This window comes from Anabrus simplex, chromosome 5 (genome assembly GCF_040414725.1).
Source record: "Anabrus simplex isolate iqAnaSimp1 chromosome 5, ASM4041472v1, whole genome shotgun sequence".
In the NCBI taxonomy this organism is placed as follows: Eukaryota; Metazoa; Arthropoda; class Insecta; order Orthoptera; family Tettigoniidae; genus Anabrus; species Anabrus simplex.
In genome coordinates this window covers 320,598,290-320,626,008 of record NC_090269.1, presented here as the reverse complement: position 1 = coordinate 320,626,008, position 27,719 = coordinate 320,598,290, and the positions used below count along the sequence as shown (strand labels likewise).

At 40.0% G+C, this 27,719-nt stretch overlaps 1 protein-coding gene across 2 annotated transcripts in view; it reads right to left on the bottom strand.

Annotated features, from left to right (window-relative positions):
* LOC136874044 (1-phosphatidylinositol 4,5-bisphosphate phosphodiesterase epsilon-1) overlaps positions 1–27,719 on the bottom strand; it is a 374,213-nt gene that overhangs the window by 137,418 nt on the left and 209,076 nt on the right. The window contains exons 3-5 of one of the 2 annotated variants that reach the window (XM_067147543.2): positions 26,510–26,608; positions 17,272–17,458; positions 1,439–1,737 (exon numbers count right to left, since the gene is read on the bottom strand). In XM_067147543.2, coding sequence (XP_067003644.2) covers positions 1,439–1,737; positions 17,272–17,458; positions 26,510–26,608 — 585 coding nt within the window. The remainder of the gene's footprint in view (positions 1–1,438; positions 1,738–17,271; positions 17,459–26,509; positions 26,609–27,719) is intronic. The other variant, XM_067147544.2, reaches the window with a different exon arrangement.

The window sequence follows — 27,719 nt, the reverse complement described above, 5'->3', positions numbered from 1 at the left end:
CATCTTCAGGGTGCGCAGCTTTCTTTGTAAGCGAGTGCTTATGTAATCAGGTCTATGACAACATCTTATGTACCATGCAATAATAATAGAATAGATTTATAACTTCCATTTTGCTAATGTCAGTATTTGCAGACTATGCAGGGAGAGCAATAAAATATTTTAAGTTCAACTGGCCCAGGAAGACAATGATGGAATGTGGGATATTTAGGAATCAGGAAATATAAAAAATGTTAAATATGTGTGTTTAACACATTGGAGACCATGTCTTAAGGTGGGATGTGGGCAGGCAGACCGCCATATTGTGAAGGTTTTTAAAAAATTGTAGAAAATAGTAGGTAGGTTGCAATTGTAACGCATATATATCATGAAAAAATTAAAAGTGTCTATTCTACAGATTAAAAAGTTGCATTAAGATCTACTGAGTACTTTTCACATTACACATTTTCCAATGGTATGCCTTTTGCAACAACAACAAAAAGTCTGACAACAAAGTCTTACAAATGATGAGCTTGAGTGCAGAATAGTTTGAAGCATTCAGGGACACAAAGTGCTAAAGAACACATTTGATACCACCAGTATGTCTCATTCCTCGTTACTTTCCAATTTTCCGCTTTTCCTTTATCTGCACGGGCGTTGCAAGTGCATCCAAATCACCAAAAGTACCCGGCGAATGTGAATCACTCCCTGCCTTTGAATTATCATTGCTTGCGTCACTTCGTTCTAAATGAAAATCCAGTTGTATGAAGATCGTGAAACATTAGCTAAATAAACTACAAAGTGCAAAATCACAAATGGGTAGAATATGATAGAATAGGTTATAAATACCTTCATCACTAACATGAAGTTTGATATCAGGGTCTATATCTGAATCATCTACCTCTTCTTCTGAACCACTGTCATCAAAAATCTCTTCTAAAATCTCTATAATTCCACCTTCATTCAATGATCCAATAATTATAGCAGAAACAAAACGCAATCTAAACACTTCGCACGATGTAAACAAAACTCTGAAAGCGCGCGCCTTGAGCAGCTGGAAGCAAGGTTGGAAGTATGGAGTGTAGAAGCGAACTCGAGCAAAAATAAGCTGCTATAAGTTCGAGAAAACAACGACAGAGGACACGAACGCACGGTATAGCTGTTATAAAAGTACTTTAAAGTGGTATGTATACTTTCTGAGCGATTGCCGTCCTGGCTGTGTTGACAACATAACAAATACGCACGCCCGAGTTAGCCTCGGGCGCGGTCAGTCTGAGCTGTTACCTGACCCCGATACACACTCGGGCTCGGTCTCCAATGTGTTAAATAAAAGGTGTGTCCACAATATAACTTCATAAACATTTTATCAGTTCATGTTCAGAGAAATGTTTTTAGCTAAATAATCTACACAAATTAGCTTGGAACATGCAGTTACTGTAAATTAGTACAGTATAAACTTTACCTCATTAAAACGCTTGATGAGGCTCCTAACCGAAGGTCTTGGTGTTGTAGCAGATGTAGAATTGTCTCCTCCAGCAGGTGGCGGCTGCTGTTGTTCCCCGGCAATGTTGGTGGCACCACCTCCGAGATCCAAGGTGACCTGCCGCAAGTAGTCGATGGGCGGCACCTGGTAGAAGAGGTGGTACTCTGTCTCGGCCAGGCGCAGCGCCACCTCCTCCGGGAAGTGCAGCAGTTTGTGCAAGGCCTCGAGTTCCTCGGAATGCGCCACCTGCAGGGTCAGCAGCGACCGCTTCACCAGCTCTGGAACACCCCGCGACAGTCCACGAGTGGAACTGATGATGATCGCGCCCATGGATCGTAGTCTTGCGCTTGCGCTTGCCCAGCCGCCACCACGGAGTCTGGTGCAGAGCAGGTGACTTCCAAAGCATCGGCAGCTACCCTGCACCGGACGCGACATAACTCGAGAAAACAGCCGAGAGACCTCAAGGATTCTTTGTGATAATGTCTCCACAAATGATGGAGCTCTTTATTTGAAAAAATCTTAATAATTAAAAATATACAATAACTATAAATGGCAATAGAATTTGCTAAGGTTCTCTCGTTGTTATGCCACGCCTGCGCAAGATTGATCATGACTAGAGGCGTCTTTTCGTTTCAAGTGGCAAACTACTGATTTATATATATGATTTCTTTTATGGAATGATTTAAAATTGGTAGCTGGTCAAGGTCTGGTCAAGTATATCTAGGAAAGATTACATAAGATTGGTAAGATGTTTTAAGCTCAGATCAAGAAGAAAGTAAGCAAGCAACATTAATGAGAATCGTAAAGTATTGTTTTATTCAAGGAACTCACCATCATTACTTCTTTCATGTCTTTAATCTTTACTTTATTTTCATGTTCTTATTCCTTTATTCTATTCTATGTTAATTCTGCTAAACATTATCACTCTTTCCATTGCTAACACACTTTCAAATATGTTGTGATAGCTCTCTATGAGGCCTGCCTGGTGGCCATGACAATTAAGGCATCAAGTCTTTATGGTCTGACACCATAGTTAGCGAGTTTGAGTCCCATTGTTGAGAAAAAGAATCATCATTAGAATGTTGGTCAGCAGGTCAGGAGAGATGGTGGAGTAAAATTTCTAATCACAGCAGACTCCTTGGTGTTAATTTGACAGGAGTAGGCTATGTGCCAACACAAGTTTCACCCTCTCCCTACCCCAGTATCACCATCACGTACACCTAGATAAACAGCTCGCCCATAGATGTTAATTGGAAAGATCTGCACCTGGCCTTTCCGGAGACCATACAACATCAACCAATCAATTGTATGTGTATATAAACAACTCAAAGGTATTTTGATTCACCTCACATGTAGTTTTAATTCTTTCTAAAATGTTGTAGCTATTACTTGATCACAAAACAGTTTTAGACTTTGTCCAATATGAAAAGTAGCAAATATAGCCTTTTTATCAGCTGTTCAAGGAAAGGCACTGGGTATGGTACAGAACAAATCAATATTTGGAAATGTTTCCAGGCATGCTGATCACAGTACAGTGACATATGGACTTGAGATTTATTACATGCCAACAATCAGATTGATTGATTGATTGATTGATTGATTGATTGATTGATTGATTGATTGATATGATCAGAGAATTCTCTATAACAATTAGATGGACAAATACCAGTTTTCATTTAAAGAGAACATTTATTTGGCTTATCAATTTTACTGCAAAAAATGAGCATGTCTGCTCTTACAGTCTTCTGGTCTTCTTCCAGAATAAAATTGGACTTGTTTTTGATTAATCATGGAAATTCAAGGCTTCAATGATTACATAAAATATATTACAAAGAATCCATACTGAACTTAAAACATCTGTACGACCCACATTCAATCATCTTCTATAAAAATGGACCAACAAAATGGACATGAAAAGCTACCAAAGTATGGTTTCAAAATATACTCAAGGGCTGTGTAAACTACAATATCTTTAATAATCAGCTCTTATAGCTAAAATAACAACAAATAACTCATCATCAGGCAAACACAGAAATTCTTATAAATGTCATTTTACATAAACTTAGCAGACATCAACATATTTTCATGAAATGGTACAGAGGGGCGTGAGCCTTTAAAATCATATGCTCCTACTTTAGGGTTCTCTGACTTTCCAGGGCTTTCTCATTCACATTTTCATTCATGCACTTTGCACCACTGTTTAAGAGTATCTTCCCATTTTAAGAAAATTGTTAACATTTTTACCAGAATTAGAAAGCTGTATGAGTATGCAAGAGTGATGAAATCAGAGTTGGAAACTCTTTTGGTCATGATTCCTGTGGCTAATTCTCACTCTTCATGGACATTTCAACCTATGAATTATATCTATGAACTGACAGGAATACAAAACCTGGGTGACAGCCCTAAATGCTGATCAGTGGTGACTGATGATGGTGATCTAGATAAATCCATAAAACAAGCAAATTCCATAGTGCTACAGCCCTGATGGGTCTTGGCCTACCAAGTGACCACTGCTCAGCTGGAAGGCTGGCAGATTTCAAAGTGATGTGTGGTCAGAGCAACAAATCCTCTTGGTATTTTAGACCAGGGCCGCTATCTCGCCGTCAGATAGGTCTTCGGTTGTTGAGTGGACCTAGAACCAGCCCTTGGAGCCATATAAAAATCCTTGACCGGCCAGGAATAGAACCCAGGACCTACTGTTTAAGAGCAGGGTCATTAACTTTAGACCGTAGGGGTGGTAGACAGATACCTCAGAATAAGATAGGCTCTGATAACAATATATTGGATTTGTATGCAAATAATTATGTTTTATTTTCCAGTATACAGCACTGCAAAAACAGCCAGGAAGTGCATTTGAAGTAGAAAAGTAAAAGAATTACTGTATATTCCATACAGCTCATAGAGTATTCAAAGTTCATGGCACATATTTAAGAAAATACAACAGATAATGAACCTGAATCTGCCACATGGGTGACTGCCCTAAATGCAGATCAGTGGTGATTGATTGATTGATTGATTGATTGATTGATTGATTGATTGATTGATTTCCATTCACTGTGCATATTTTAGATGTTTGTCCTAATCTGTGGCACATTCAGCTCATTGATATCTTGGCTTACCACAATGACTACCACAGATATTGGAGAGACGTGTTCACCATAATGACTTTCTCAACGGAACTGCTGGACTTTCTTCACCAGGTTCCCTGCCTCTCTTACCAAGGAGCTCCTCAGTTGTAACTCTCTCTCCTTGCTTTAGTGAACATTATTCAAGATACATGCATCTTGAATTGAGCTGATACCATAGTATAACTGTGCTTTAGAGATTGTGGAAGAAAGGAAGTGTGAACTCAAGAGTTTTGTGCAAACCTTGGACACTATTAGCAAAGAATCTTGTAAATACTGTAATACACTTATTATTCATTGTTAATGCATAGTTTGTTTTAATCTCCAAAACATCTGTCTTCCAAGCTTATTAACAGCAACTATACTACCATCTCCCTGTGGGTGGAGATAGACAGTGGAATACATCGACGGTATCCCCTGCCTGTTGTAAGAGCTACTGAAAGGGGAGTATGGATAGCTGACCATGAGGCCTCTAACTGAGTCTGGCATTGCTTCCATTTACTTGTATTCTCTTTGATCTTTTCTATCTGACCCCTACCGTACTGCTCCTTTTTACTTTTTTTTAACATCAGAAACCACCTCTTTTCAGTTTTGACTCAGTTAATTTATAACTGTTAGGTTCATCAGTCTGTTGATACTAATTTTGAATAAATCCATTCATAAACTACCAGAAAAAATAAAATATATGGTAACAGAATTATATCTGAAAAAGAAACAATTCTGTTACCATATGTTTTATTTTTTAGATAGTTTATAAATATATTAATTCAAAATGAGTTTTGGCAGAGTGAAGAACCTAGTAGTTATTTAAAAAAAAAGAAAAAATCCCATGGTATCAGCTTTGAGAGACCAAGGAAGTCTTTCATTTAGCCCTTCATGGCACTTCACTTTATTTTGCTGATACCTTCTGTCTTTGAAGGTTTCGGCCTCTTCCATTCTTTCCTCTGATTAGTGTTAAGACAGGGTGGTTGTCTTCTTCAATAAAGAAATAATTCTAGTATTAGAGCATCAAGTTTAGAATCCGTGCTTTGAATTTTTATAAATAATATAATGATCAAACCAGTTCCTTAACAGTTTTTTTATTGTACCAGTGTACCTTTCAGATCAAGGTTAACAATAAGTGAATTCTGAACAGAAATCAGTGATGTCTTGCAGCAGTCCAAGGAGAGCTTTTCAAATTCTCTGACATTTTTTATTTTTTTTTGAAATCTGGCAACCCATCTTACTTTTATCAACAATATGCTGTTACTCACACAAATAAGTGATAGTACAGTAATATGTGTCCTATCTAGAATATCCCATCTGATAAGAGAATATGATAAATCTGAAATGGAAAAATTTGTTTTCATGACATCTTTATCTTTCTGTCTTTCCTTAAGTTTTTCTGTAGCATGCATAAAAGTTGATGAATTCTGAAATTAAGTGCAGTTGTTCTTTTTTGCAAGATATTGGAGCTTGCACAATGTTGAAAGGACAATGAAAGTCAACTGAGATAACAACAATGTTAAAGAAGAAGAAGGGGAAATTATCACCTCAGGGTTATGGTACAGTTACAATCTTGATTGATATTAGGTACAGCCTTAATTAGAATGCAGTAACACCATCAGTTATAAGTGATACCATCTGGGATCCATTTCTCCTTTTGTATTTGTAATGTGTCCTAATATTTTGTCACCTGTATAATAGGTGTGGTTGGAGGGTACCTAATATTCCATCTTGTTCATTTCCTGCATATCTGGAAACTTTGTATTTCATATGTGGTGAGTTAAGGAGATTTTATAATTGCCACCTCTCCTACGGAACCTGTGCATGTTGGACGTAGCTGCTATTTCAAGTAAATAATAATAATAATAATAATAATAATAATAATAATAATAATAATAATAATAATAATAATAATAATAATAATAATAATAATAATAATAATAATAATAATAATTCATTAATCATTATAGACATCACTATTCCCAATGACACCAACACTGACAGGAAGTACAGTACAAAGAACTTGCAGAAAAGATCAAGAGGATCTGGAAGAGGAATGTTCATAGATGAAACTGGTACGAATAGTTCCTGTGATTCTGTCAGTCAACGGCCTCATTCCACACACACTTCACAAGAGTCTGGAGAACGGGGTCTTCCACCAAACATCTACAAAATTATGCAACATTGTGCGATCGTTCCTCTCGCAAGAATGAAGATCCCTTGATCTACAGTTTTGTATATACCTGTACATCAATGTTTGTATTAAAATGTGTAAATACTTTAATTATGTAAGGCACTTGGTGCATCCCGTGCCCCATTACTACCCATATTTCCTGTGGAGAAGTGTATGAATAATAATAATAATAATAATAATAATAATAATAATAATAATAATAATAATAATAATAATAATAATAATAATAATAATAATAATAATAATAATAATAAGAAGAAGAAGAATTGTACCGGGCGCTACACCTCTACAATAATACCAATATAAATGGTCCGTTATTGGACATTATAAATTTTCCAGCTAGCTCATTCTTGGTTGCCAGCGTTTCGCCCTCGTGTGCTAGGGTGGGCTCATCAGTTGGTACCTAGCACACCTACCAATACGCTGGCTAGTGCACACCGTGGAGGCCACTGCGTAGGCTAACTGGAGCCACCGGCAGTGCCAATGCACTAAGAGACTTTGTCTCATCACTAAAAATTGATGCCTGCTTGGCCATCAGATGATATAGATGTTGATTCCCATAGGGAATCTGAAATAGTTGTCCTGAATGAGCAAATTTATAATACCAATATAAATGGTCCGTTATTGGACATTATAAATTTTCCAGCTAGCTCATTCTTGGTTGCCAGCGTTTCGCCCTCGTGTGCTAGGGTGGGCTCATCAGTTGGTACCTAGCACACCTACCAATACGCTGGCTAGTGCACACCGTGGAGGCCACTGCGTAGGCTAACTGGAGCCACCGGCAGTGCCAATGCACTAAGAGACTTTGTCTCATCACTAAAAACTGATGCCTGCTTGGCCATCAGATGATATAGATGTTGATTCCCATAGGGAATCAACATCTATATCATCTATATCATCTATATCATCTGATGGCCAAGCAGGCATCAATTTTTAGTGATGAGACAAAGTCTCTTAGTGCATTGGCACTGCCGGTGGCTCCAGTTAGCCTACGCAGTGGCCTCCACGGTGTGCACTAGCCAGCGTATTGGTAGGTGTGCTAGGTACCAACTGATGAGCCCACCCTAGCACACGAGGGCGAAACGCTGGCAACCAAGAATGAGCTAGCTGGAAAATTTATAATGTCCAATAACGGACCATTTATATTGGTATTATAAATTTGCTCATTCAGGACAACTATTTCAGATTCCCTATGGGAATCAACATCTATATCATCTGATGGCCAAGCAGGCATCAATTTTTAGTGATGAGACAAAGTCTCTTAGTGCATTGGCACTGCCGGTGGCTCCAGTTAGCCTACGCAGTGGCCTCCACGGTGTGCACTAGCCAGCGTATTGGTAGGTGTGCTAGGTACCAACTGATGAGCCCACCCTAGCATACGAGGGCGAAACGCTGGCAACCAAGAATGAGCTAGCTGGAAAATTTATAATGTCCAATAACGGACCATTTATATTGGTATTATAAATTTGCTCATTCAGGACAAATATTTCAGATTCCCTATGGGAATCAACATCTATAACACCTCTACGATGCAAGTTCAAATCTTGCGCCAATTGAAACTCCTCTACAGGAGGAACCCTGAACTGTAACAACTGAATCAACTCTCCTGGTTATCAGAAGATGTCACTGTGTGTTTTTGATTTGCTTTTGTTTTTCATTGATCAAGAAGTGTGGGCATTCTCTAACAGATGTCTCTACCAAAAACTATGATAACGCACTCTGGTGTAAAGGAATGAACTTTCTTGGAGAAATTTTGTATTCATAAGTTTTGTCCTCACTAAATTTTGTTCTGTGGTTTGTGGGTTGGCAATATTAATCCTTTCTTTCCGCCTGTTTTGAATTTAGCCAATCAGTAATTTCTGTAATTAATTTTCCTCCAATCATAGCTTTCTTCTTCTTCTTCTTCTTCTTCTTCTTCTTCTTCTTCTTCTTCTTCTTCTTCTTCTTCTTCTTCTTCTTCGAATTTCCATGTGTAACTCTTAGTCAACCAATAAAAATTGAGTGGGTGTGTCTACTCATTCCTGCAAGGTCTCGAATTTTCCACGAGGGTATAAAACTGCTGATTGTCTTGTCTCCGGGCCACTCGTATAACATCTTTCTCAGTGTGTGAATATGTAGCAGGGGGCGGGAAGCGCCTCTTTCTTCAGGCAGCAGATCTTCTACAAGGTAATGGCCTTTTAACATCTTTATTTCTAGCTAGCTCAGCAGTTTAACTCTCGGGGAAGGTTCGAAATCTTTAATACGTAAACTATTAAACATGTAAACCCTTTTCCTGGTAAACTTCATATTTCCTGAACTTTAGTTAGGGGATAGAGAGTGCTTTACCCTCTCGTTTGGAATTTGAGGTGACTACGTTTTCGTGACCGTTTCTTCTCTTCCTTAATGTATTAAAGTTTTCTCATACGAGTCACCTCCCTAGCTTGGGATTAGCCCCTGTGTATCGGCCTAGCGCCACTTAGGTTTTAAAATGTGTATTTAGGAGTGCAAGTTCACGCCTCCAGTCCTTTCTGTACTTTGGGCCAGTAACTTAACCTGATGGGTTTTTCTTTCTTTTTTCTTCAGGCGAAGGCCCTGTAGGTTGGGTACAAATACCCCTGTTTCTTTGTAAGTGTGCCTTGAGGGCAGTTAGAAGTAAAGTTTGTTGTGGCCTTTGAGAGGCTTGTAAAATTGAGAGCAGGTCAGCTCTTTCTGGTATTTTGGAAGGTGCCTCTAGGAGGCTTGACATTACTAAGCGGGAGCAAGAGCTCCATGTAATTAAGGGTTTTCTGCCCTTTGGTATTTTGTGGTTGTGAGCTGAGAGCTCAGACTTTGGGGCTCGTAGCCCAGAATTTGTAAACTGGAAGTGTGTTACATAAATTGATATTTTATTCACATTCTGGTAACTGGATTTTATATTCTTCTAACATTTAGTTTATGGTGCTAACTAACTATCTCTAGGGATGATTCCTGCTCTCGTGGGTCTGCCCACTCCTCCTCTCATTCTTTTTATTCCTTTATTTTTGAACACTGTAAGATGTAGTCATCAAAGAATGTTTTGAATTCAGGTATACCTTGTTAATGTTTAATAATCTTGTTAATGTATTAATAGGTTTGAAGAATTCTCTTTGTAAGTTATATTTGTTTTTGCTGGTCTAGGAACATTGTTAATGGTTGATATTTGGATTTTGTTGCATTATTCAAAATTTTGGTGATCATTCACTGTATTTAGTCTACAGTCTAGGTTACTACAGTTCGAAGGTGTTCACTGGCTCTATCCAACTTAAGTTCACCAGCATATCTTTGGCCTATATAGGTTTAATATACTCCTAATTGAATAAATACCTACTTCAAAACTGGTAGAAATGACACCTCAGAGCGCAAGATGTTCAGTGGGTGGAACAAGGCAACAACATTGCCTCTTGGTTAGACAATTCTGAATAAAATATTGAGGATAAAATGTGTCCCATTTAACACATTTTATAATTTAAGCTATGATTTACTATGTTCCTCATGATTTAAGGGTTGTTTCAGATGTCATGACAACTGTTTTATATTTTGGACAAAGCAGTAGCAATGTAAATCCACTTTAGGCCTTTGAAGATCACTGGAATGTGGTTTTCAATGCTAGCACCAAATTGAGTCAAGGTCCAAGAGCTAGTGGCAAGGAGTAATCAAAAGTTAACTAAACAAAATCTTGTGCAACTGCAAGAATTGTTGTAAAATTCAGAACAGTCAATACAGATATACCCATATGTGGATAATTCCTATACAGCTCAATGCCTGGCTTCTGTTAAACACTTCTTTAAAAAGATCTCACATTTGCACAGAGCAGGAATCCTTGTCATTTCCCCATGACAGATAGCATGAGGACAAACAACAAAGAACTGATCTGACTGTTTATCTTTCACATTTCTCTTGCTGTAGTACCTAGGAGTCCCAAATGATGCTGCCGACAAATTAGCTGAGAGCCAATTTTAAACTGCTTACTTGCTCATTACCTACAGTATATGTTAAACTGAAAATATACGTGAGGTTTCTCATGAAATATTTTGTAACTGCTTTAAATTTGTTTCTTTTGATTAATATTTTGTGTCCTCAAATACTGGAAATGAAGAGCAGTCTGTCTCACTTCACATCATATACCGTAAACACTTGAAACCATCAATCATAAGCAATCTACATTTAGGGCTGTCAGCCACATAGCAGGTTCATTACCAGTTGTTTACCTAGTCTTTCCTTTTTAAAGAAGTTGGAAATTTCCAATGGTAAATTATTCCAATCACTAATTCCTCTTCCTATAAACAAATATTCACCCAAATTTATACTCTTGAATTTCAACTTAATTTTCATATTATGATGACCTTTCCTGCTTTAAAAAAAATGCATAAAGCTTATTTGTCTACTAATGTCATTCCACACCATGTCTCTGCTGTTAGCTAGGAACATTCCCCTTAGTCAAGCTGTTTGTATCCTTACCCTCTCATGACTTCCCAACGCAATGTTTGCAACATTTTTATAAATTACTCTCTTGTCAGAATTCATCTCGACCATATCACACTGTTGTCCTTTGAATCTTGATCAGTTCTTGAATCAAGTAATCCTGGAACCAAACTCTAACTGAGGTGTGGCCAGTAACTTATATGCCCTCTCCTGTACTTCCTTACTAAAACCACTAAATACCCTGATAACCATATGAAGAGATCAGAAACATTTATTTTCAGTCCCATTTAAGTGATTAGCCTAATGAAGACCTTTTCTTATATTAAAATCTACAGTAGGTACTTAAAGTAATCCCCATAAGGTACTTTCACTCCATCAACAAAGTAATTAAAACTGAGAGGACTCTTGGTAAAACTTGCAACCTGACTTTTCACCCCATTTACCATTGTCTGCTGTCCATCTCACAACTTTATCAAGGTCCTTTTGCAGTTTTTCACAACCCTGGAAATCTTGTCTGTTCTTTACTCATATCCTTCATATTAAGAAGAAAAACTAAAGGTCCAATAATACTGCTTTTCAGGAACTCCTGCTTAATCATTACAGGATCACATTTTGCTTCACCTATTCCAGTTCTCTGAGTTCTGTTTTGTAGATATTTGGCCACCCATTCAATCAGCATCAGTAGTCTCCCATGATCTACCCTACCAAAAGTCTTGGATATATCAATAGCAATACAGTCCCTTTGACTTCCTGAATCTAAAATATCTTCTATATCCTGCAGGAATCCTGCACTGGAACAACCTTTCCTAAACCCAAACTGTCTTCTATTGAACCAGTTAGTAATTTTGCAAATATCTCTCTACCATAATCAATAAGAATGCTTTCCCATAGCTTACATGCAATACGGTACATGTCAAGCTGATTGACCTGTAATAATTTTCTTTATGTTTACTGCCCTTTCCCTTTGCACTGTGGGACTGCTAGAGCAACTCCCCATTCATTTGGTGTATCTCCTACATGCAAAAAGTAACCAGAAAACTACATCAGATATGGTACTATATCCCAACCCATTGCTTTTAGAATATCCCTAGAAATCTTGTCAATTCCAGATCTTTTCTAGTTTTCAACTTTTGTATCTTTTTTGTAAATATTTTTTTATTATAGGTCTTAAAAATCATGCCTTAAAATTATGCATTTTACCTGTAGTAAAACTGACATGATGACAGTGATACAATATTGATTTTTGTGTTATAATGTATAAATAAGAGAAAGTTAATTGGCTGCTCTACATGAATAGCATTCCAGTAAGACTCTATACTGTCCAGATCAATCAAGATTTCACTGTCTAAACTAGAAAGATAAATTGTAGGCCTAAGGGGAACAAAGCATGCATATCATGAGCCTGAAATTACAAACAGAAATGAAGAGGTACTCCACAGTACATCAGTATATCAGTGACATTTGGAAGACCCAGATTTCCTACTTCAGGGTAACATGCACGTGCATTTCAATGACTTTGGACTCGTCGAAAGAAACTAACAAAGGGAAGCTGGAAGAGACACTAGAAAGATCTATCACTACTCCACAGAAATCATCTAGGAAAAGAGTAAGAGCTTTTACACAATGACAAAATACTCAGAAAAAGAAGTAACTTTTCACAGTGATTATGATAGTTAGGGGCACTATTTTTTGTTTTGGTAATCAACTATGATTTATTTGTAGTCATAAATTGCAATAAATTAATAATATGATTATCAATTTCTTTCAAAAATTTCAGAGATTTGGATTTCTAAAAGTTAAGTTGATTCATTTTGGTTTGTGCTTGCTCAGTATTCTTTTTTTCCCTCCAACATTATTGTCAAAGTATGATCCTCAACCCTGGCAGTAAAAGAGCTTGATACAAGCAGAATACCAAGCTTCAAATTCAATAGTAATTTGAGGGAGATAAAGCCCACTGGTACTAATATTATTGACAGCATTTAATCTGACTGCAATAGAGATATATTTATTGACTAAATATTAAATAATTTATATAAAAGTTTAGAATCATTTATACAAAAAACAGTGCCTCTAACAACTGTTTTTGACGTCCAGTCATAACAACATAAAGACAACATAGCAAATGCTAGAGCAATGGGAACCTCAGCTGTGTGATTTTTCACTTTATGATGAACATTGCGATGAATTGCCAATACTATCCTAACACTATATAAGAAGCAAAAGCATTTATAAATATTGAATGTCAGTTACTATATTAACTTTGAGATTCTTTCTTTCTTCATAAGTGTAAACAAAAGAAATTTCTAATGAGAAGTACATAATTTCCAATAAAATTAGAATTCATAAAGAGGGAATATACAGAAATGTAAATGACAAGGCTATGAGGACTAACAGGGCATTTTACTGCTGACAGAGGAAATATGCTGATATGTTAGACCAGTCTAGCAGAATGACGTGGAGCAATACTCATGATAGGAAAGAGTCCACATATACTTCAGGTATACAAGGGATTATTATGAAATAATCTATGATGTCAAGAGAACAATGTTCATGAGTAGGCCCTATACAGTAATGAGTAATGGACATTCACCAGAGAATCACAAGTTGGGACCACAAAATGTTATATCAAATGTAAGTAGCCTATAAGCAATGTTGGATCTATCATAATTAACCATTTTTACATCATCTAATAACTGAACAAATCTATGATCATTAAGTACGTACCTACTGCAAACCATGGAATATCTCTATGTAAGGAGACCATTCACCTTGAACACACATCATCTATAAAATGCAAGCAACTCCGAAGTACAGCACCAGTAATTAAAAGTGAGAGGAGTGTATTCTTCTCATTAGAATTAGCAAACTTAATTACCACATTGATTAGGTATAACCAAACTCTGTGGCGCAACAGCCCCAAAGGGCCATGGCCTACCAAGCGACCACTGCTCAGCCTGAAAGCCTGCAGATTATAAGGTGTCATGTGGTCAGGACGACAAATCCTCTCGGCCGTTATTCTTGGCTTCCTAGACCGGGGCTGCCATCTCACCATCAGATAGCTCCTCAATTGTAATCACATAGGCTGAGTGAACCTCAAATCAGCCTTCAGATTCAGGTAAACATCCCCGACCTGACCGGGAATCGAACCTGGGGCCTCCGGAATTGGTTAGATACGAGTATTAGAAATTAACCAGTTTTCATGAGAATAGACTACTACCTTTCTAATAACTGGCTTCGTGGTTTCCCATTTTCACACCAGGCAAATGCTGGGGCTGTACCTTAATTAAGGCCACGGCCGCTTCCTTCTAACTCCTAGGCCTTTCCTGTCCCATTGTCGCCATAAGACCTATCTGTGTCGGTGCGACGTAAAACCACTAGCAAAAAGAAAACTGGCGTAGGATACCTTAGTTAGGACTCTGAAATTTAGTTCGAGAATAATACCCTTATTAGGGCCTATACTATGTATTTGAACACGAGGACATTCTCAAGAAACAAAACATGATTTCCCCTTTTCTGTTTTGTCAGACAGTTAAAATTCTCTCTTGCATCTCACGAGAGAAGGTAGAGTACACTAAAAATAAAAATGTTCCCCCTCTGTTTTGTAACTTCTGTTATATCTTTTTAAAAAAAACCAGTTTGATACTGCATTCTTGAAATTAAGAGTACATAAACAGTATCTCCAGACAGGAAACATAAGGTACCGTACCATATCTACTTACTTTCTCATCGAGAAACTGAAAAAGGTCCTATTCTTAGAGTAGTCCCCATAACCATTCATGCATTAGTACCATTATGACGCCAATTGGCCAGTGGCCTTAGAAGGAACAATAATGGCGTCTTTCCTCCATTTCCGCTTGTCGGTAAACGAGAGCACGATCGTCGTCACACCATTCCCATACGCCCATAGAGAACCCATCAAATTCGATGAATGCTCGATTAGATTGAATTAAAAAAACAGACAGAAAAACAATATCACTTTTGCAGTAAGTGTTGAAAATTCTCCGCCTCAGGCTGTAGATAAGCATTGTAACATGTGACGATGTTCCCATCTTCATGAAAATTCAGAAGTTCGGTGCGAACTGCATTTAAAATTCTACAACACACGAAAATAAGCTGTTCAACACTTAATTCAGAAGCCATGAAATGCACTAAACCGATCAATTACTGATGTGTAAAAAACAATCACGCTCTAAGATAGCCCATCAAGTTATCACACTAGCTGAGAACTATGACATTGCCGGGCTGAGTGGCTCAGACGGTAGAGGCGCCTCCTTCTGACCCCAACTTGGCAGGTTCGATCCTGGCTCAGTCCGGTGGTATTTGAAGGTGTCCAAATACGTCGGCCTCGCGTCGGTAGATTAATTGGCAGGTTAAAGACCTCCTACGGGACATAATTCCAGCACCTCCGCGTCTCCGAAAACCGTAAAACGTAAAATCAATAACAATATTATTTATTACCTCTCTGTCTACGTAGTGCAGTCCAGACTATGCTCAATAGTCATTGTACAGCATATTATTAAAGTTAACGATCGAATGATTTAAACTAAATAATTAGGATGAGACCAATGTACTAACAAACTTATAATAAGTATCAGACTTGTAAGCCTCATTCCGACGCCACCATCGGTTTTTGTGTTTCGCATGACCGTTGGCGATGTTCGTTGAGAATCCAACCAGCCTCCGTGCTGAAGACTTAACAGACTAATTCAACATAAAGTTAGAATGTGGACATTAGGCTTGGACGGTCATGATAATGAACTCAACTGTGACTATAGAAGCTACAACTGTTCGCTTCATATAGATTTGTGCTATTGCAATTATTTTTATTGACTTTTTATATTGCAAATTTTATATAGCCTATTCTGCCTACTGCCGTTTCTTGATGTATGCAGTACCTTCGTATCTGTCTCTTGATACAGTACAGAGCAAAGTGTAGCTTCCACCGAAGTCCCAGTCTCATCCATGGCTGTGACAATATGGAAACCGCTGGGGTATGGGTGGTGCTAAGTAATGACATTCGGAGCATGACCAGCGAGTCTTATTGTTGTAAAAGGTGTTGCTCATAGGGTCAGTTACGCTGCAATAGCACTTTCTGGCCCGGTGAGGAAAGCAATGGCAAACTTCCTCACTCCTCATCTTGCCTAGGACGCCACATTTTGGCGTCGCCATTTTCTTTAGGTTTCCCTTTAACCGCATAACCTTTGGTATTGCTATTTGATGGCCAACCATATTCTGGACTGACAACCTAACATACAGATGACATATAGTCTATGTGATTTACAGAAAGTCAATCTCAAATTCCCCCATTATTTTGTGAAGAATATGTTATTTTTATAAGTGATTTGTCTCCCTTTATAAATTGTGAAACTCCTAACAACTTTGTTCGAATTCATCTTAAGCATCAGAATTGTTTCTAAGAGTAGCCAATCTAGTTTAATTCGAGTTTTCTCACATGTCCATGCCTTATTAATTACAGGAAATGCACGTTCGAGACTGCCACATTTAAACAAAGAAATCATAAAAGCCCGGATTACTATTCCTGGCCAGGCACCAAAGATGAGATATAATGTGCCAGTGTCATTCGCCTGTATTTGCTTGGATGAAATCGGTTATTGATTCGACGTGGGTAAACCGTAACATCCAAGTGTCTCAGCTGTATCTGACGGGGACAAGGGGATATCACTCTGAAAACTGGAATTGCCCCGGCCAAATAGGAACGTATGATCACGTTAATATGTACCATGGTCCATTTTCAATTGAATATTATTTATTTATTTATTTATTTATTTATTTATTTATTTATTTATTTATTTATTTATTTTGTCAAGTTAGGCTGATCTTTAGACCGTAAAACAACGCTACAATAATATTTCGAGCCAACTGGCACTTCACGGAAACCCGAAATCATGTAGAATATATTGTGAATTTTATAGAGGGCTCAGAGGCTCAATTTCGCTGTTTTGAATGACTTTTTGTCTTTCTTTGAATATCGAACCATGTGAATTCAAGTTTAATGATCTCCTCACAGAAATAACATTATAATTAAATATGTGGTGTAGTGAGCTAGTTGAGACTCACGCCTGTCTTACCCTGCTGGCCGAATCTTCGCAAGAGGGCATGTTCCTCCAGAAAGTGGGAGTCGAGCTCCTGGAGGATCTCCCAGAGGGCCAGCCCCACCTCGCGCATTGCGGCCACAGTGGGCACAACCAGCGACCAGCGCGTAGCCCGGAACTCCAGTTGTAGTCTGTCATGAGAACGGCCCCCGCACGTCCGCCACTGGAACACAAGCATCTCAAGTTAGTTTCACACATAAATTCTTAGACATTATAATGGATGTATGAGGTAATCCAGGTGAATAGTGCTGTGAGACAGAAAAATGGAATTGGCGGGATGAGTGGCTCGGACAGTTGAGGCGCTGGCCTTCAGACCCCAAATTGATAGGCTCGATCCTAGCTCAGTCCGGTGGTATTTGAATGTACTCAAATACGCCATCGTCATGTCGGTTAATTTACTGGCACGTAAAAGTAACTCCTGCGGGACTAAATTCCGGCACCTCGGCGTCTTCAGAAACCATACAAGTAGTTAGTGGGACGTAAAGTCAATAACATAATTATTTCTTTATTTCTTAATCTGTTTACCCTCCAGGGTTGGTTTTTCCAACCTCTACCGCCTCAAGGACAGTGTCCTGGAGCATGAGACTTTGATCGAGGGATACAACTGGGGAGAACGACCTGTACCTCGCTCAGTCAGCCTCACCTGCTACGCTCAAGAGAAGCCTTGTTGGGAGATGGTAAGATTGGAAGGGATAGACAAAGAAGAAAGAAGTTAGGTACCATCCCGGTATTTGCGTGGAGGAGAAGTGGGAAACCAACGAAAACCACTTCGAGGATGGCTGAGGGGTCAACCGAAGCATCCTCTACTCAGTTGACCTCCCGAGGCTGAGTGGACCCCGTTCCAGTCCTCGTACCACTTTTCAAATTTCGTGGCAGAGCCGGGAATCGAAGCCTGGCCTCCGGGGGTGGCAGCTAATCACACTAACCACTACACCACAGAGGCGGACAACATTATTACTGTATTAAAAATGGAACTGTGCTAGTGTGAAGAGAAATGGGGGTTCAAATTAGGAGTTTAAGGAACTGAATAGCTACTCATTACATTCGTTGTTAGCAGGTTAGATGCTCTTGTAACCATAACAGCAATAGATGAATACGGAGTTTTCTAATTGGGATCGACGCTTTATATGCATTAAGTCTAATTTTACAGCCGGATGCCCTTCCTGGTTTATTGGACCATTCAACCGAGGGACAACCGATGGATGTGGATAACAGTAATTGATTAATGATTATTCTTAGCGCCCGAGGGGCGTGATTACCTCAGTGATTTAGCTCCTGGCTTCCCACCTGAAAGGCTGAGGCTCGAATCTCAGTCGAACGGGTTTCGATATTTTCATGTCAAGAATCACGCAGCGTCAGGTAGGGCATCCGGACTTAAAACCCCGGTCAAAACTAAACTGAGCATGGGTGGCTCCAGCGACGCCAGATTATTTTTTGTTTGTTTGTTTACAATCTGCTTCACGTCGCACCGACACAGACAGGTCTTATGGCGACGATGGCATGGGACAGGACTAGGAGTAAGAAGGAAGCGACCGTAGCCCTAATTGAGGTACAGTACCAGCATTTGCCTGGTCTGAAAGTGGGAAGCCACGGAAAACCATCTTCAGGGCTGCCGGCTGTGCGATTCGAACCCACTATCTTCCAAATGCAAGTTGACAGCTACGACCCCAGAAATAACTGGGATAAGCTAAAGAAAGTAAATTAAGCTTAACGCCCTTTCTTCTACATGGGACACACCTGAAGTGTTGGAATTTTGTCATGAAAGGCGTACCAGTAAGTGCACTTTTATCTAAGTACTTTTAAATATCAACCGACACTACCTAGAGTACTAGACAACGTTGAGTAAAGTAAACATACTGCAAAAAACAATACTGGAAATTATGCTGATTATTTTGGTAAGTCACTTCTTTTGCTGAATGGTCAGCGTAGTGACCTTCGGTTCATGGGGGCCTGGATTCGATTATCGGCTGGGCCACAGATTTTAGCCACGTTTGGTTAATTCCTCTAGCTCGGAGGCTGGATGTTTGTGATTCTCATAATATATATCTTCATTCCCATACAACACATCACATTATTAACCAATAATACAGAGACACGCGTTAGTGAATACAGTATATCCCTCGTAATAGGGTTGGAGTCAGGAAGGACATCCGGCCGTAAACCTGAGCTTAATTCACACTAGTGCCTAACTGAGGAAAGGCCAGGCAAGGAAAAGGAAGTTACAGTATGTCAGTCCAGATTCTCACGAATTTAGGCCTGAAGCTAACCTGATAATATTCCTTAGTTAGACTGGGGGCTGTTAATTCCGCTGTTTCGCTTTACAACAAGGATCAACACCGGAGTTACACATGCAAATGATATATGCACGCATGTCATGATTACAGACCGCTCCAGCAATGGCTTAGTATAATACTGTTCCTTCTTTCCTATCCAAATTGCTATATCTATTTGTCTCAACGAAAATTCATTCTATGATGGTGCTGATCATCTATTTAAGGAGTAGCACAACCAGATAACCATTGCCATTATTTATATCTTCAAATAAGTATAATAACACGATGAAATTCACATGACTTTTATCCTACGAATTCTTCTTTCTTGGCATTTTATCCAATTGTATGGGGTCGAAACTAATGTGGATTAAACCTAGTTCTACGGCCAGATGCCCATCCGGACGCCAACCCTATGTAGAGGGATGTATTTCTTATTCCGTTTTTCTTTGGTAGTTGTTAGTGTGGTGTTTTCTGTATTTAAGCTCTGAAGAGACGTGTATTAAGATGGTCATAAATACCCAGCCTCCGAGCTAGGGAATAAAACCAAATGCGGCTACAATTCCAGATTCGGCATGCACTCGAAACCGGGGCCTTAAGAAAGCCCCCTGTGGGTGGGGGCGGTAGAATAACACCCACGGTATCCCCTGCCTGTCGTAAGAGGCGACTGAAAGGGGCCCCAGGGGCTCTGAACATTGAAGCGTGGGTTGGCGACCACGGGGCCCTTAGCTGAGTCCTGGCATTGCTTCCACTTACTTGTGCCAGGCTCCTCACTTTCATCTATCCTCTCCGACCTCACTTGGTCAACTCTTGTTCTTTTCCGACCCCAACGCTATTAGGTTTGCGAGGGCTAGGGAGTCTCTCACTTTCACGCCCTTCGTGGCCCTTGTCTTTCTTTGACCGATATCTTCATTTTTCGAAGTGTCGGATCCCTTCCGTTTTTCCCTCTGATTAGTGTTATGTAGAGGATGGTTGCCTAGTTGTACTTCCTCTTAAAACAATAATCACCACCACCACCACCTTAAGAAAGTCGCTTACGCTATCCATTCAGTCGTGAGCCGAACAACGTTCGGCTCCTACGAATAAAAAAATTAAGTCGACAGCTTTATGAAAAGAACTAACAGAGAAGGATTGAGGCTACCATTTAACCTCTTCTCTTTTGATTTCAATTCTTATCATCAATACAGTACATGGATTTTTGTTCTTTACCTGCCATACAAAGAAAATGAAGCTACCTTTGAGCATACGCGTTAAACTCACCTACTTTAAGATACGTACGAAGTTCTATTTAAGATCTAAATTTATTATAGATGAACATACAGTAAGTTTGTTCTATTCACATGTTTGGGCGATAGCTTACACATAGATCTGTTGTTAGTATTATTGTCTCGTCACTATGGCAACGAAAATTGATGAATGAATCTCAAAATAACGAAACGGGAATAATCACCTAAGAGGCGGACTGGCTGACTCACATCATGTCATGTAGGCAGGGGTCCCACGCAGTTCTTCTGTTGTTATTAATTCAATCAAAATATGTGTAGAAAGAAACGTAAAATGAAAGTTCAATTAAACAAATAATGTTTATTTTCCAGCATTCATCTAATAACCTGAATTTCGAACTAAGGACGAGACTATTGAAGACATAGACCTACGTGCAGGCTGATAGACACGGACGGAGGGGACTGTGGAAAGAAGGAGACTTGAAGCTTTGGAAACTTGGTGCTACCAGAGAAAGCTGCTAAAAATCAGCTAGATGGACAGAGTAACGACAGGTGCGGTATTCGCTAGAGCAGGAGAATCGAGATATCATTGGCGTCAGATTCAGAGTAGAGCAAACCGGCTGGTAGGCCACATACTTCGCCATGAAACAACAATAGCAGAGCGGTCGGGCTGAGTGGGTCAGACGCTAGCCTTCTGACCCCAACTTGGCAGGTTCGATCATGGCTCAGTCCGGTGGTATTTGTAGGTGCTCAAATGCGTCAGCCTCGTGTCGTTAGAGTCACTGGCACGTAAAAGAACTCTCGTGGGACAAAATTTCGGCACCTGGGCGTCTCCGAAAACCGTCAAGAAGTAGTTAGCTGGACGTAAAAGCAATAAAGCGTACAAAGGCGAAGTTGACAAGTTCACGTCCGGAATACATGCACCGACTGAGAAAAAAAAAGCCGAAAGAAGAGAAGAATGGAAGACTGCTGCAAATCAACCCATGGATTGAGAACTGAGGAAGAAAATCAATGCTTTTCTTGCAAAAGTTAAATTAACGTTTTAATAGAACTTATGGTTGTTTACAGCAGCAAGTAAAAGTATATTCCACAGAAGTGTAGGATGACTTGGAGTGGAATGACGTAGGCTTGAGCGGAGCTTTCAAAAGTAGGAAAGATATGAAGATAAAGTTGGAATTCAAGAGAACGAATTGAGGCAAATATTCACTTATAGGAAGAGGAGTAAGGGATTGGACCGAGCTCGATAGCTGCAGTTGCTTAAGTGCGGCCAGTATCCAGTATTCGGGAGATAGTGGGTTCGAACCCCACTGTCGGCAACTCTGAAGATGGTTTTCCGTGGTTTCCAATTTTAACACCAGCTAAATGCTGGGGCTGTACCTTAATTAAGGCCATGGCCGCTTCCTTCCCACTCCTAGGCCTTTCCTATCCCATCATCGCCATAAGACCTATCTGTGTCGGTGCGACCTAAAGCAAATTGTAAAAAAAAGGATTGGAATAAATTATCAAGGGAAATGTTCGATAAATTTCCAAGTTCGTTGTAAATATTGAAGAAAAAGCTAAGTGAGCAACTATAAATAACTGTAAATATGAGTTAAACAACTGATTGGGGATCTGCCACCTGGGTGTCCGCCCTAAATGCTGATCATAGATGACTGATTGATGTATTGACTGACAGACTGATTGATTGATTGATTGACTGATTGATTGATTGATTGATTGATTGATTGATTGATTGATTGAATAAACTCTTAAAATAAGTTGAAGTAAAATAGATTTTACCATCTTGATCTGAGACGACTTGGCTATGGACATGGACATCCTCGTGGTTTTCGATTTGGACTGTTGTTATTTATATGTGCCTGATCTTGTTACTGATCTGTTATGTTTGTTATATTTTATTATGAAAGTTTGCGTTTGTTAATTCGTCTGTTGACAATATAAGTGTGATGTGCTTAGTGTAGCTTAGCGGTATCTTGTTCTCTGAGACCAAATAAAACCAAAACCTGAACCTCACACATCCCACATTTCCGATCACCTAGTAGCTATCGATGTCGAGAAATCAGCATCAAACACAAACGTACCGTCGATTTCAGCAAATTTCACCGCAGTGTACTTGCTATCACGTGATCCTGTCAACTCGGAGGCCCATGTTCAAATCCCTCGCCTGGCGAAGTTTCTTCTTCGACTGGTGTCCTCAAGCCGGTTTTAAACCACGTGCAGATTTAGTATCACCGCTTCACAAAGCCCATTTGAATTCGTCCGCGAACGGTCTGATTGGCTAACTTCAGCAGCTGATAACATGACAACGGAGCGAGACACTGAATTACTTTTTCCAAATTATTTTTCAGCATGACCAACTCTCTATCGCTCAAATATGCATTTCACGTTATTTTCGACCGCCCTGTAGATACGCTTCGACTTGAAATACGATTTAGCCAAGTAAAAAACTCTACTTGGTTGTCATGGCAACCAACCGTAAACATGCCCCTATCCATCACGCTTTGGAAGGAGCTTCATCCTGCAAGCCAAAGGCAAGCAGGAAGTTCTAACAGTACAGTAGTTGACCCTTGTACACCTCTTCCTATTAGCACCCCGCCTGCCTTAGTGGCTCCAAGTGAACATAATGCAGATACAAAAATGCCAAGTTGGAACTTACTTCCAATACAGGTATTTGGACAGTGAAATTTAAAGTTTCAACATTCTATGGGGCAACATTTAATATTTACTACTGCCTACCTCTTCATTCTGTTCTCTTTCCAGTATTCGGGAGATAGTGGGTTCGAATCCCACCGTCGGCAGCCCTGAAGATGGTTTTCCGTTGTTTCCCATTTTCGCACAAGTCTGTACCTTAATTAAGGTCACGGCTGCCTCCTTCCCACTACTAGCCCTTTCCTGTCCCATCGTCGCCATGAAACCTATCTGTGTCGGTAAAGAAGTAAAAAAACAAGGAGTTATCTTTCCTCTAGGGACTCTCGATTTGTGAGTCTTGGGGCTCTTCTTGACTCCCAGGGTCTCCTCTTTCATTTTTCCTGCCTGACTTCATTTAACCTATTTTGTTCTGTGATGTTTTAATGGGATCTAAGAACAGACTTTTTTTGCTAGTTGTTTTACGTCGCACCGGCACAGATAGGTCTTACGGTGACAATGGGACAGGAAAGGGCTAGGAGTGGGAAGGAAGCGGCCGTGGCCTTAATGAAGGTACAGCCCCAGCATTTGCCTGGTGTGAAAATGGGAAACCACGGAAAACAATTTTCAGTGCTGCCGACAGTGGAGTTCGAACCTACTATCTCCCGAATACTGGATACTGGGCGCACTTAAGCGACTGCAGCTATCGAGCTCGGTAAGAACAAGATTATTAGCCCTCGAACAGTTGAAAAAAGGAAGAGTCCCGACGGACGGGTAAATAAAGAGAAGGGTCATGTAAGGTTGGTTAATGATGGATTCGTTTAGGTTACCAGTACACGAGCAGAGAAAGCTAATCGGTAAAGAGATTTTTTTTTTTTTTTTTTTTTTTTTTTGCTAGTTGCTTTACGTCGCACCGACACAGATAGGTCTTATGACGACGATGGGATAGGAAAGGGCTAGGAGTGGAAAGTAAGCGGCCGTGGCCTTAAATAAGGTACAGCCCAAGCATTTGCCTGGTGTGAAAATGCGAAACCACGGAAAACCATTTTCAGGGCTGCCGATAGTGGGGTTCGAACCAACTATCTCCCGAATACTAGATACTGGCCGCACTTAAGCGACTGCAGCTATCGAGCTCGGTGGTAAAGAGATTTAACAGTCTAGCACATAATATTCACATCAAAACCTCAACACCCTAGTACGAAGAAGCAAGACAGTTCTAAATATGATAACATCTCAGAGCCAGAAGCGAACCGGGAGGTAATGAAAATGGCAAACCAAGAAGGTAGTTATTAGATTTTAAAGCCAACGGCTATTTATTCGAATTAATATAAACTGGAAAATATGGTTCTGTATAAAATAATTAAACAAGACTGCTCACTGAAACTCACCAGAGGCTACTTCCCTGTGTTTGAAGGTATATACTGCTGATACTGATGGCCACGAAATAGCATACCGGAAGTTTCGTATGTTCCATGTGTTCTGGAATAAACTTACCTTATCCATGGATAGAATTCCACAGTTATCGTCAGAAGAAGCACATTCGCTTGATTCGAGTTTCAAGATTTGTATTCTTGGTTCTGCTATAAATAAAGAATTACTGTGGGAGTGTTAATCGAGTGACGTCGTCACTGATTTCTCGTTGGGGAAGCCGTGGTTCGAATCTCATCCAACGTATGTGAATTTAAAAAAATTCTCGTCGCTGAGGTTCTGATTCCGTACTGAAGTGTCCTAGGATTATGAGCACGGTAGACCTATCGACAGTAACATAAAAGAAGCGTGCTTGCGAAATATCATACATATTATTTGACTACTAAATACCGCAAAATGCAATAGACTAGATCATTTTCATTAGTTATCGATATTCTTCTTCCTCCTAGTGTCCGGCTCCATGGCTAAATGGTTAGCGTGCTGGCCTTTGATCACACGGGTTCCGGGTTAGATTCCCGGCAGGGTCGTGAATTTTCGTCATAATTGGTTAATTACGGGGACTGGGTGTACGTGTCGTCTTCATCATCATTTCATCCTCATCATGACGCGCAGGTCGCCTACGGATGTCAAATCAAAAGACTTGCATCTGGCGAGCCGAACGTGCCCTCGGACACTCCCGGCACTAAAAAGCCAGCCATTTCATTTTTCTTTACCTCCTGGTTCTTTCCCAGCTACCTGTAGTCGGCACTACGCACGATGAGTCACCTCAAATACTTCTGAAATTGAAGGCGCTATTGATGTACTCTTTTCACAGAAATAAAGTGAAATAAAGGACTCACAATTGTAGTCCATACACAGATTTTAATCATTACTGGAATGTGTATTTATTTCAAAAAATTACATTCTTCAAATAGAATCACGCCTATTGACATTAACAAAATAAAACTGGACTAAATTAGAGTGCTAAAAGCCAAACCAAACCCCATGGCACTATAGCCCTTGAAGGGCCTTGGTCTACCAAGCGACCGCTGCTCAACCCGAAGGCCTGCAGATTACGAGGTGTCGTGTGGTCAGCACGACGAATCCTCTCGGCCGTTATTCTTGGCTTTCTAGACCGGAAATTAGAGTGCTAGTGGTGTTTATTTTCAGGATTCTAGTACAAGTAATTTACAAGCTATCGCAGTTTGAAAACACCGGCTGTCGTGCGTGTGGATGTTACGAAAGGTGCTACTCGTGGGATCAGTCATGGTGCAATAGCACTTTCAGGCCCTTTGACGAAAGCAATGGAAAAGTACCTCACTTCTCACCGTGTCTTGAACGCCTCATTTTGGTACCGCCATTGGTTTTTTATGGTTTCCCTCCAACTGTATAACTTCTGGTAGTGATATTTGAAGAGTGTCTGTTCCAAAGGTGTTATTTCTACTTCACAAACATTTTTAGTATTTCGTCCATCTGCACTGCAGTAGTTGAATACTATCGAACGTCATGAGCAATGGAGACCAGAAAGGTAGTACCGTACTCAATCACTGGCACGTTCCATGTGCCTTTTATTATACGTTTCCTTGCGTTTTTCCACAACATTCTTCGAGTGTAAAGGATCCAGTCAATCTCCGGACTGAAGATCTTAAAGACACACATGCATTGTCAAAGGAAATGAAACTCACTCACCTGTACGAGATCACCCGTGTTCTGTGACTTGGCCAATATTTTGGTCTTATTGTCGAGGAGAACGATTTTCTCTGGACCTAGTCCCAACAGCCGTGCCGCCTGCAACACACAACGCATCAGTTACTTCTCATATATTGGAACAGAAAATTTGGTGCTCATATAATTATAAAATACCATAATTTAATCAAACTGAAAAGAAATATACACAATTGTAAACACACACAAACGTAAATACATACACTTTCATTATGCCTTTCAGCGTTCCTTCTGCAAGGCTCTATGAGTCAACTCTGTGCTACGAATAATTACATACTGGTTCTAACCATAGTCGGCTTGGTCTCCCTGTGCTTCTCCTACCCTCCTAACCTCCTCCATTATTCTCCTAGGTAACCTACCTTCTCCATCCATCTCACACGACCTCATCACCGACACCGATTTATTCGGTTCATGCATCGAGTTTATTTTTAACTTAGCCTTCTCCTCAGTGCCCTCGTCCCATTATTTCCATCTTCAAGTCTTCAACTTATGAACAAGGTATACTAAGTCCACCCAGCTTTTAATCTCGTACAGCACAGTTGGTCTTGAACAGACCAATGTAAAGATAATTTCGTCGGAAAACTCACTTCTTCCTTACAGAATACCACTGATTGCAACTTCAAGCTCACTGCAGTAGCTTCATTGCTCTACACTCTGATTCGATATCACATATCATACAACCATCCTAAATTTGTGATAGATCTTCCTGTTCTAGCTTTGTATTCCCTACTTGACATTCAGTTCCCTTCGGCTTCTTCCCAGCTGACATCACTTTAATCCTGGAAATACTAATGGCATACTCGCTGCACAATTTTTCAAGCTCCAAGCTGTTAGATTACAGATTTTCAGCACATTCTGCCATTAAGACCAAGTCGTCAGCATGCATCAAGTTGGTTAATCCCGTCCTGCCAATCCCGAGTGGGTGGGGGCGGTAGAATAACATCCACAGTAACCCCTGCCTGTCGTGGGAGGCGACTAAAAGGGGAACTAGGGCTCTCAGCTTGGGAGCGTGGGTTGGCGATCACGGATTCCCTAGCTTCCATTTAAGTATGCCAAGCTCCTCACTTTTATCTTTGCTATCCGACCTCCCTTGGTCAACTGTTGTTCTTTTCCAACCCCGACGGTACTAGGTTTTCGAGGCCTAGGGAGTTTTTCACGCCCTTCGTGGCCCTTT